Consider the following 11,623-nt stretch of genomic DNA (forward strand, 5'->3'; position numbering starts at 1 on the left):
TGAAGAAATTATCACTGGAAACTTCCCAAATCTAAAGGATACTGGGTTCAAGATACAAGAAGCACAGAGGGTCCCAAACAAACTGAACCGAAACAGACCCACACCAAGACACATCGTAATAAAAATGGCAAAAGTTAGTGATAAAGGGAGGATCCTAAAGGCAGCAAGAGAAAAACATAATGTTACCTACAAGGGAACCCCCATAAGAATATCAGCTGATTTCTCTACAGAAACACTACAGGCCAGGAGGGAATGGCAAGAGATATTTAAAGTGCTAAAAGGAAAAAATATGCAACCTAGAATACCATTCTAGCAAGAATATCATTTAAAATAGAAGGAGAAATAAAAATTTTTTCCAACAAACAAAAACTTAAAGAATACAGCAACACAAAACCCAGGTTAAAGGAAATATTGAAAGGGCTTCTCTAAACCAAAAAGAAAGGAAGGAAAGGAAAGAAAAAAGAAAAGAAAGGAGTTCCCGTCGTGGCGCAATGGTTAACGAATCTGACTAGGAACCATGAGGTTGCGGGTTCGGTCCCTGCCCTTGCTCAGTGGGTTAATGATCCGGCGTTGCCGTGAGCTGTGGTGTAGGTTGCAGACGCGGCTCGGATCTCACGTTGCTGTGGCTCTGGCGTAGGCCGGTGGCTACAGCTCCGATTCAACCCCTAGCCTGGGAACCTCCATATGCCGCGGGAGCGGCCCAAGAAATAGCAACAACAACAACAACAAAAAAGACAAAAAAAAAAAAAAAAAAAAAAAAAAAAGAAAAGAAAAAAAAAAAAAAGAAGAAGAAGAGGAAGAAGAAGAGGAAGAACTAGGACTGAGGAAACCGCAATCAGAGAGCAGTCACTCAAATAAGCCAGCATACAGATTTAATCATGAACATGCTTCAAACAAAATAAAATTAAAAAGAAAAAAATAAAAAAGAGTCATCAAAACGATAAAATGTGGGCAAGGGATGTTGGGAAGTAAATGGCTAAAACTCACAATTATGGGAAGGGGTTAGCATACTTAAAAAACAGGGCAACCACAAGCCAAAATCAAATATTGCATTTGCAAAAAATGAAAAAAAAATACACTCAAGCAGATAATAACAGGAGACCATCCAACCAAAAAAAAAAAAAAAAAAAAAAAAAAAAAAAAAAAAAAAGAAAGGAAGAATGGAGAACCATAGAATCAACTGGAACACAAGGTTCAAATGGCAATAAATTATCATCTATCAATTATCACCTTAAATGTCAATGGACTGAACACCCCAATCAAAAGACACAGAGTGGCTGAGTGGATAAAAAGGCAAAAACCTTCAATATGCTGCCTACAAGAAACTCACCTTAGGACAAAGGATACATATAGATTGAAAGTGAAAGGATGGGGAAAAATATTTCACGCCAATAGACATGACAGAAAAGCAGGAGTCGCAACACTCATATCAGACAAAATAGACTTTAAAACAAAAGACATAAAGAAAGACAAAGAAGGACCCTACTTAATGATTAAGGGATCCATCCAAGGAGAGGATGTTACTATCGTCAACATATATGCTCCAAATATAGGAGCACCCAGATACATACAACAAATATTAACAGACATAAAGGGAGATATTGATGAGAATATAATCATAGTAGGAGATCTTAATACCCCCCTCACATCAATGGACAGATCCTCTAGACAGAAAACCAATAAAGCAACAGAGATCCTAAAGGAAACAATAGAAAAGTTAGACTTAATTGATATCTTCAGGACACTACATCCAAAAAAATAAGAATACACATTCTTCTCAAATGCTCATGGAACATTCTCAAGAATCGACCACATATTGGGACACAAAGCGAATCTCAATAAATTTAGGAGCATAGAAATTATCTCAAGTATCTTCTCGGACCACAATGCCATGAAATTAGAAACCAACCATGGGAAAAGGAAAGAGAAAAAACCTACTACATGGAGACGAAACAACATGCTACTAAAAAACCAATGGGTCAATGAGGAAATCAAGAAGGAAATTAAAAACTACCTTGAAACAAATGATAATGAAGACACAACCTCTCAAAATCTATGGGATGCTATGAAAGCAGTGCTCAGAGGGAAATTTATAGCAATACAGGCCTTTCTCAAAAAAGAAGAAAGATCCCAAATGGACAACTTAATCCTCCACCTAAATGAATTAGAAAAAGAAGAACAAAAAAGTCCTAAAGTCAGCAGAAGGAAGGAAATTATAAAGATCAAAGAAGAAATCAATAAAATAGAGACTCAAAAAACAATAGAGAAAATTAATAAAACCAAGAGCTGGTTCTTTGAAAAGGTGAACAAAATTGACAAACCCCTGGCCAGACTCACTAAAAAGAGGAGAGAAAGAACCCAAATAACCAAAATTATAAATGAAAAAGGAGAAACCACAACGGATACAGCAGAAAAAACCATAAGAGAATACTATGAACAACTATATGGCAACAAGTTTGACAATCTGGAAGAAATGGACAATTTTCTAGAATCTTACAGCCTGCCAAAACTGAATCAAGTAGAAACAGACCAACTGAGCAGACTGATCACTAGAAATGAAATTGAAGAGGTCATAAAATCACTCCCTACAAATAAAAGTCCAGGACCAGATGGCTTCACAGGTGAATTTTATCAAACATATAAAGAGGAATTGGTGCCCATCCTCCTGAAACTCTTTCAAAAGGTTGAAGAAGAAGGAATACTCCCAAAGACATTCTATGATGCCACCATCACCCTCATTCCAAAACCAGACAGAGATACCACCAAAAAAGAAAACTATCACCCAACATCATTGATGAATATAGATGCAAAAATTCTCAACAAAATCTTAGCCAACCGAATCCAACAACATACCAAAAAAATCATACACCATGACCAGGTTGGGTTCATCCCAGGTTCACAAGGATGGTTCAACATACGCAAATCAATCAGCATCATACACCACATTAACAAAAAAAAAGTCAAAAATCATATGATCATCTCAATAGACGCAGAAAAAGCATTTGACAAAGTTCAACATCCATTCATGATCAAGACCCTCGCCAAAGTGGGTATAGAGGGAACATTCCTGAATATAATCAAAGCCATTTATGAGAAACCCACAGCAAATATAATCCTCAATGGGGAAAAACTGAAAGCCTTCTCACTCAAATCTGGAACAAGACAGGGATGCCCACTCTCACCACTGCTCTTCAACATAGTTTTGGAAGTCTTAGCCACAGCAATTCGACAAACAAAAGAAATCAAAGGCATCCATATAGGAAGAGAAGAGATCAAACTGTCACTGTATGCAGATGACATGATACTATACCTAGAAAACCCGAAGGACTCAACCCAAAAACTACGTGAACTGATTAATAAATTCAGCAAAGTAGCAGGATATAAGACTAACATTCAGAAGTCAGTTGCATTTCTGTATACCAGCAATGAAACATTAGAAAAGGAATACAAAAATACGATACCTTTTAAAATTGCACCTCACAAAATCAAATACCTTGGAATACACCTGACCAAGGAGGTAAAGGACCTATATGCCGAGAACTATAAAACTTTAATCAAAGAAATCAAAGAAGATGTAAAGAAATGGAAAGATATTCCATGTTCCTGGATTGGGAAAATCAATATTGTAAAAATGGCCATACTACCCAAAGCAATCTACAGATTCAATGCAATCCCTATCAAATGACCCATGACATTTTTCACAGAACTAGAACAAACAATCCAGACATTTATATGGAACAAAAAAAGACCCAGAATCGCCAAAGCAATCCTGAGAAACAAAAACCAAGCAGGAGGCATAACTCTCCCAGACTTCAAGAAATACTACAAAGCCACAGTCATCCAAACAGTGTGGTATGGTACCAAAACAGACAGACAGACCAATGGAACAGAATAGAGAATCCGGAAATAAACCCTGACACCTATGGTCAATTAATCTTTGACAAGGGAGGCAAGAACATAAAATGGGAAAAAGAAAGTCTATTCAGCAAGCATTGCTGGGAAACCTGGACAGCTGCATGCAAAGCAATGAAACTAGAACACACCCTCACACCATGCACAAAAATAAACTCCAAATGGCTGAAACACTTAAATATACGACAGGACACCATCAAACTCCTAGAAGAAAACATAGGCAAAACACTCTCTGACATCAACATCATGAATATTTTCTCAGGTCAGTCTCCCAAAGCAATAGAAATAAGAGCAAAAATAAACCCATGGGACCTCATCAAACTGAAAAGCTTTTGCACAGCAAAGGAAACCCAAAAGAAAACAAAAAGACAACTTACAGAATGGGAGAAAACAGTTTCAAATGATGCAACCGACAAGGGCTTAATCTCTAGAATATATAAACAACTTATACAACCCAACAGCAAAAAAACCAATCAATCAATGGAAAAATGGGCAAAAGACCTGAATAGACATTTCTCCAAAGAAGATATACAGATGGCCAACAAACACATGAAAAAATGCTCAACTGATTATAAGAGAAATGCAAATCAAAACTACCATGAGATACCACCTCACACCAGTCAGAATGGCCATCATTAATAAATCCACAAATAACAAGTGCTGGAGGGGCTGTGGAGAAAAGGGAACCCTCCTGCACTGCTGGTGGGAATGTAAACTGGTACAGCCACTATGGAGAACAGTTTGGAGATACCTTAGAAATCTATACATAGAACTTCCATATGACCCCGCAATCCCACTCTTGGGCATCTATCCAGACAAAACTCTACTTAAAAGAGACACGTGCACCCGCATCTTCATTGCAGCACTATTCACAATAGCCAGGACATAGAAACAACCCAAATGTCCATCGACAGAGGATTGGATTCGGAAGAGGTGGTATAGATACACAATGGAATACTACTCAGCCATAAAAAAGAATGACATAATGCCATTTGCAGCAACATGGATGGAACTAGAGAATCTCATACTGAGTGAAATGAGCCAGAAAGACAAAGACAAATACCATATGATATCATTTATAACTGGAATCTAATACCCAGCACAAATGAACATCTCCTTAGAAAAGAAAATCATGGACTTGGAGAAGAGACTTGTGGCTGCCTGATGGGAGGGGGAGGGAGTGGGAGGGATCGGGAGCTTGGGCTTATCAGACACAACTTAGAATAGATTTACAAGGAGATCCTGCTGAATAGCATTGAGAACTTTGTCTAGATACTCATGTTGCAACAGAAGAAAGGGTGGGGGGAAAATATAATTGTAATGTATACACGTAAGGATAACCTGACCCCCCTGCTGTACAGTGGGAAATTAAAAAAATAAATAAATTTTAAAAATTTTAAAAAATGCTTATTTCAAGTAGAACGCTACAGCAATCTCTTTGCTAAGTTCATGTAAATTCAGCAAGTCTGGCAAGTACGCCATGATAAAGCAAGATGATAATGCACGGCTTGATATTTTTCTCTTCGATTTATTTATTTATTTTATTAATTTCATTCTATGGCTGTACCTGCAGCACATGGAAATTTCTGAGCCAGGGATTGAATCTGAGCCGCAGCTGCGACCTAGGCAGCAGCTGTGGCAATGCCGGATCTTTTAACCCACCGCACCAAGCCAGGGATCAAACATGCCCCTCTGCCACATCCTAAGCCACTGAAGTCGGAGTTTTAACCCACTGTGCCACAGCAGGAACTCCTTTCTCTCCATTTACAAATGTGCCTTCTCATTCAGAGCAAGGACATCAGGGTAAGGAATCACACATCCTTGTTTAACTAGACAGAACTCAACTAGTCACACTTTGAAAAGAGGGAGAGAAAGGGAAAGGAAGATAAGAGCATTTTAAATAATATGGGTTGTCCTATCTGCTATTCCATTCATCACCCGTGTCTAGAAGTAGACACCAAAGTGAAGATGAATCTGTAAATATACTGATATGTAGCCATCACTGTGTAGATCTATACACAAAACAAGGTACCCTGTATTTTATGAATGATCTGAGAAACATTTACAAATTACATACAGTCTCTGTGATTATCACTTAAGCAGGGACTTTAGAATCTAAGCCTTAAATAAGGTGAGACTTCACTGTGCTGTTTTATAAGAGGAAGATATTTTAAGTTGTGTGTTTCTAGTAAGGGGAAGTACTTGCTTTGACACATCCATACACCCTCGGGGGTCCCCCTACGATCAGAGGCAGTTGGCCGAGGTCCAGAGTTCAGCGTTGGTCAAGAGACAAAGCAAGGGAACTAAATGAGCATATTCATCTGACAGATGCACTTGGCCATGCAGTTCAACATGATGTAAAAGTGCATGAAACACACGCAGGGTTCTGAAACCAAGAAGCTCCTTTTATGTAGTGAACATCTCTAAGTGCCTGGTAATGACAGGGAAATGAGTTAGAAGCCATGGGGAATTGACAGGCGAATCCTCACGCTTTTACAGATCTTGCAGGTTACAAATCTTGGATAAATCCACAGTGAATTACAATTCAGGAGAGAATGTGAAAATAATAAATGCGATCAGGGTAAACAGTGAACATGAGCATAACTTTAAAATACAAGGACCTCTTCCTTAGTCACTAGTAGACTGGGCTTTGAAAGCTTTTGCTATCACTTTCTTAAAATAGTCTTGGTCTTGAATTATTCTCATGAGACTAATATTCAATTATGTTTGTATTCTATGTGGTTTAGCTACTAGTTTTGGCACCTATTCAATAATAATAATTACCCCTTCTTCCTGGTTAAGAGAACCCCAATTTGATTCAGGGATATGCGTGTGTCCCCACCCCCCCAAAAAATCCTCTTTTTTCCAGCTTCCTAGGCTCCTGAGTACTCCTGTGACCTCATTCTGCCCAATGAGAAATGAGCAGAAGTCTGTGGGGGTCTAGAAAAGCTTTTGCTTTCTTCATTAAAAGACATATGTTGGAGTTCCCATTGTGGCGCAGTGGTTAACGAATCCAACTAGGAACCATGAGGTTGCGGGTTCGGTCCCTGCCCTTGCTCAGTGGGTTAACGATCCGGCGTTGCCGTGAGCTGTGGTGTAGGTTGCAGACGCGGCTCGGATCCCACGTTGCTGTGGCTCTGGCGTAGGCCAGTGGCTACAGCTCCCATTAGACCCCTAGCCTGGGAACCTCCATATGCCACAGGAGCGGCCCTAGAAAAGACAAAAAAAAAAAAAAAAAAAAAAAAAAGACATATGTTGAAGCTTTAACTTTCAAAGTGACCATATTTAGAGGCAGGGCCTTAAAAGAGGTAATTAAGGTTAAATAAGTCATGAGAGTGAGGCCCTAATCCCTAGGACTGATGTCCTGATAAGCAGAGGAAGAGATTCCCGGAGTGTGGGAACAGAGGGAAGGAGAGCATAGTGAGATGACCACCAGGTGTGAGCCAAGAAGAGAGGTCTCCCCAGAAGCCAACCGTGCTGCCGCCTGGACCTTGGACTTCCAGCCTCCAGAACTGTGAGCACATAAGTTCTGTCCTTTAAGCTCCCCAGTCTGTGGTATTCAGTTAAGGCAGCCTGAGCAGACCATGCAGGCCACAGGGGAGGAGAAGTTCAGGTATGTGTGTGGGGAACTCTAGCCTCTACCATCTCTTCCTGCTGGAGTCATCCACCTGGTTGATACCTTTGTGTGCATCCACTTGATAAACTTTTGTGCTTTGTGACCCAGTTAGAGATTATGTTTGCCTACGATTTAGAAGAGAATGAGGGGCCTTCTCCCTAGGAAGTGGGTAAAAGAAAGTTTCTAAGCAGCTTTGATTTCCAAAAGGAGAAGAGGAGGACGGGAACAGTAGGGTGAGTAAAGACCCAGGAGCTGGAGAGGACAGGGCAGTCTCCTGCCTTTGTTCCATGAATTGCCATTTTGAGCATCCACACTGTGCCAGGCAATGCTGGAGGTATGAGGGCTGCAGTGAGTAAAACAGACCTGGATTCTGCCCCTACGAACACGCGGGGAATCTGCTCAGGGCATAGAGAATGTGGAGGGAGTAATGGGAAATAAAGCTGGAGGACGAAGGTGGGAACAGATGTATGAGGTTTTAAACCCTGTCCAGGAATTTGTGCTTTATTCAGTAGGCGTATGGGGTGTGATGGAAATAAAATTCATCTTTTATGGCAAGACAAGAAAAATTTAAACTTATTCTCCCTGCCAGTTTGGGCCTCCTCCCTCTCCTGCAGTGTGAGCTGCGCATCTGTATTGTACATTAACCAGACCGCCTTAGGAGACACAGCAATACTTGCTCGAAAAAGAACAGTTCTCTCCTGGCACGAGCAAGGTGACTCCTTAGGAGATAAGATTCATTTCTTCATTCTCTAAGGGCTCACGATGACCCACTACTCACCTTGTATGGGCAGATCTGCACCGTGAGAAAACTGACAGTACGTCATCTGATGTACAACGCTTTGTCTTGCATGTGAGTGATGGGAGGAAGAGTTTATAGAGCTCTCTGAGACACTGTCTCCCAGTTTATAACCTTCAGGTTGGCTTGAATAAAAATCTCTTTCTTAGACTCTTGATGAATTAATTTTTTATTAACAGGAGCTACTGCAAGTCATTAAACAGTAAAATGCCTGGTCATTAGTTGTCTTTTAGGAATATGAGTCTGGAAGTTGTGTGTTGGCTCTTCATAGTTGTCCTTTAGGAATATGAGTCTGGAAGCTGTGTGCTGACTTAATTGGAATAGGAAGAAATTAGAGACTTTACAGTTAAAACAGTTAAAGGGTAAGTGCGAAAGTTCAGAAAAGCTATAGTTTGAGCCTAAACCAAGGTCATATGAAAATGACATGTTTGCTAAGGCTGCTAATATCAATAGAAAACCTCAAGATATTTTCTCAGAATTAATAGAAACACTACCATGTGTTAACCTGGGGAAAGTTCCCAAAATACAAAGTTTAATCTTCTAATATCAGAGGCAGCAAAGCAGAGGTTGTGTGGCTAAGACTAACCCTGAGGCAAACCTGGAAGATGTGGCCACACTGCCCAAAGCACTTCAGAGCAATGAAACTCTTCATGTGTCACATTCAAAAGCCGAAAAGTCTCCCACTGTAATTAATTTCAGCATATTATAATAAAGCAGCAGGAGTTATGGGATTTAAGTTAGGAGAATGCAGTGTGATTTTGGGACCTTCTAGCTTTAAACAGGGCGGTCAGTGTCCAGTGACAGATAGGCTGGACTCCCACTCCTCCCTAAAGCAACGAGCCTCTTTGCACCTCTCTGCTGGGCAGCCCCATTCTTCACCATTCAAATACTTGCTCAAACAACAAATTATTGACCCAACAGTTTCTGTGTCCAGGCACTGCTTTCAGCTGTGGAGACATTAACTGAACCAAACTCAAGATTCTGCTTCTTGTAGACTCGAGTTTTTGTTTTTTAGGGTGTGCATTGCATATGGAGGTTCCCAGGCTAGGGGTCAAATCAGAGCTATAGCCGCTGGCCTACACCATAGCCACAGCAACACGGGATCCTTAATCCACTGAGCAAAGCCAGGGATCAAACCTGCGTCCTCATGGATACTAGTCAGATTCGTTTCCACTAAGCCACGACAGGAATTCCCATCCTAGAGATTTCTTATATAAAAAGTTGGCATTTCCTCAACCTCCTGGTTTGAAAAAGGCCATGCCAAGAGGACAGTGGGGGCTTCCTCATTTCTTGGGGCCATTACCAGCTTCCTTGGGCTACTGTTGGGTCTTTCATTTAGAGCAATGCTGCTAATGCTCAAAATTCATTTACAGAGCTCTGGTTAGGAGCAAGGACTGGGGTGTCATACACAAGAAAGAATATGATGATCTGGTGTTGTGGCTGTTGGCGTAGGCCGGCAGCTGTAGCTCTGATTAGAACCTCCATATGCCATGGGTGTGGCCCCCCAAAAATAAAGAAAAAAAGAAAGAAATCTCTAGGATGCAAGGTTTTTAAAATGTGCTTGTTTTGTTTCTATTTTTGTTTTTAAATGTGATTTTTAGGATACTTGCCACAGAGTCATCTGAGGTAGTCATTAAAGATGCAAAGTTCTGGGCCCCACTCCCCTACCCAATGAATCAAAAACACTGGAAGAGGGGCCTGGGAAGCTGTATGTTTAACAAGCTCCTAAGTAATGATGATGCTACATATTACAGATTAAAAACACAACCAAGCAAAAAGTCAAGTTGACAAGGCCTCTTTTCATTTCAGCTTTAAACATCTCCACAAATAGCTCTTCAGAAAGCTCTTGTATAACTTCCTTTGCAAAAACGCCACAGCCTGGTCACAAGAGAAATGCATTGGAAGACAGAGCCCGCGTGATGGGAAGCTTCCATCAATGGATCTATTCATTCAAAAAACTCGAGTGCTGAGACACTGGATGGCCTCAGCGGAAGGGCCTCCCTGTCTGGGGAGCTGAAGGATACTTCCTGGAATATTCCCTACCTGTGAAGAGGGCATGATAGTGGAGGCCCCTCTCCTTGTCCTGATGGGTGCAGACATCAAATAAGTAGGCTTTGATGGGCCCATCAATGAAGTCAGCAGCAAAATCAAAAAGAACCACACCTGTCATGGTGATGCTTATGGCCCAAATCGGCTTCCTCCTTGGGTCAGCAATCAAAGCTAAAAGAGAAACAGACATGGGCCTCCTAAATCCTGGCTTAGAATGATCCACATTTTTATTTCCACCAAGACTTCCTGTTATCAAATTATCACCCTTTACTTTCATTTTGCTTTGCTTTTCCAAATAAAAAGAGCCTCAATATTTTTTAAGGTTTTTACAGTTATGCAAGTGCATGTCCAGAAAAGTCGGCTCTCTAGAGGCAGAAAGTAGATTGAGCAGTTGCCTAGGGCTGTTGGGGAGAAGGAAGCAAGGAGTAACTACTAATGGTTATCAGGATTCTTTTCGGGGGGATGAAAATATTGTGGAATGAGATAGTGATGATGCTTACATAACCTTGAGAATATACTAAAAAGCACTGAGTTATACACTTTTAGATGGTGACTTTTATGATATATAAATCATATTTCTTTAAATAAAGCTGTTTTTAAAAGTATACATGCTGGGGTCCCCGTCGTGGCTCAGAGGAAACAAATCTGACTAGTATCCATGAGGACGCAGGTTCAGTCCCTGTGGGTTAAGGATCTGGCGTGGCCCTGAACTGTGGTGTAGGTTGCAGAGGCAGCTCAGATCTGGCATTGCTGTGGCTGTGGTGTAGGCCGGCAGCTGCAGATCCGATTCGACTCCTAGCCTGGGAACATCCATGTGCCTCGGGTGTGGCCCCAAAAAGACATATACATACATACATACATATGTATGTATATAAATGTATACATGCTGATTGTAAGCCATTCCAACCATACAGAAAAGCTGGGGAAATGCTTCAAGATCCCCACCCCTAGAGAGGGTCACCCTTCAGCCACCCCTGTATGCACTAACACAGAGAAAGCTGTGCACCTGTGCCCTCCTGTCCTCCTGCAGTACTCCTCAGATTTTCACCTGTTTAACCAGCACTTGGATAGTTGCCTTGTTAAAACAGATTGCTGGGTTCCATCTCGCATAAGTCTCCCAGGATTCCTCAGTAGGTGGAAGATGGGACCTGGGGAATTTTCATTTCTAACAGCCCCAAGTTGGCTGATGCAGCAGGTTGGAGGGCTCTGCTTTGAGGACTCCAATGGGATCGTGTTGTCCAGGCATTTGT

The 11,623-nt window shown here is 41.1% G+C and overlaps 1 protein-coding gene across 1 annotated transcript in view; it reads right to left on the minus strand.

Moving 5' to 3' along the window:
- The window catches only part of SLC45A2 (solute carrier family 45 member 2), a 42,948-nt gene that overhangs the window by 29,869 nt on the left and 1,456 nt on the right, over window positions 1-11,623 (minus strand). Inside the window, exon 2 of the mRNA XM_003483808.5 lies at window positions 10,368-10,544. Within this exon, the coding sequence (XP_003483856.2) occupies window positions 10,368-10,544 (177 nt within the window). The remainder of the gene's footprint in view (window positions 1-10,367; window positions 10,545-11,623) is intronic.

Source organism: Sus scrofa, chromosome 16, assembly GCF_054392235.1.
Source record: "Sus scrofa isolate SSC_HxYL_T2T_F1_AM1 chromosome 16, Sscrofa_HxYL_maternal_Yorkshire_Landrace_v2.0, whole genome shotgun sequence".
NCBI lineage: Eukaryota > Metazoa > Chordata > Mammalia > Artiodactyla > Suidae > Sus > Sus scrofa.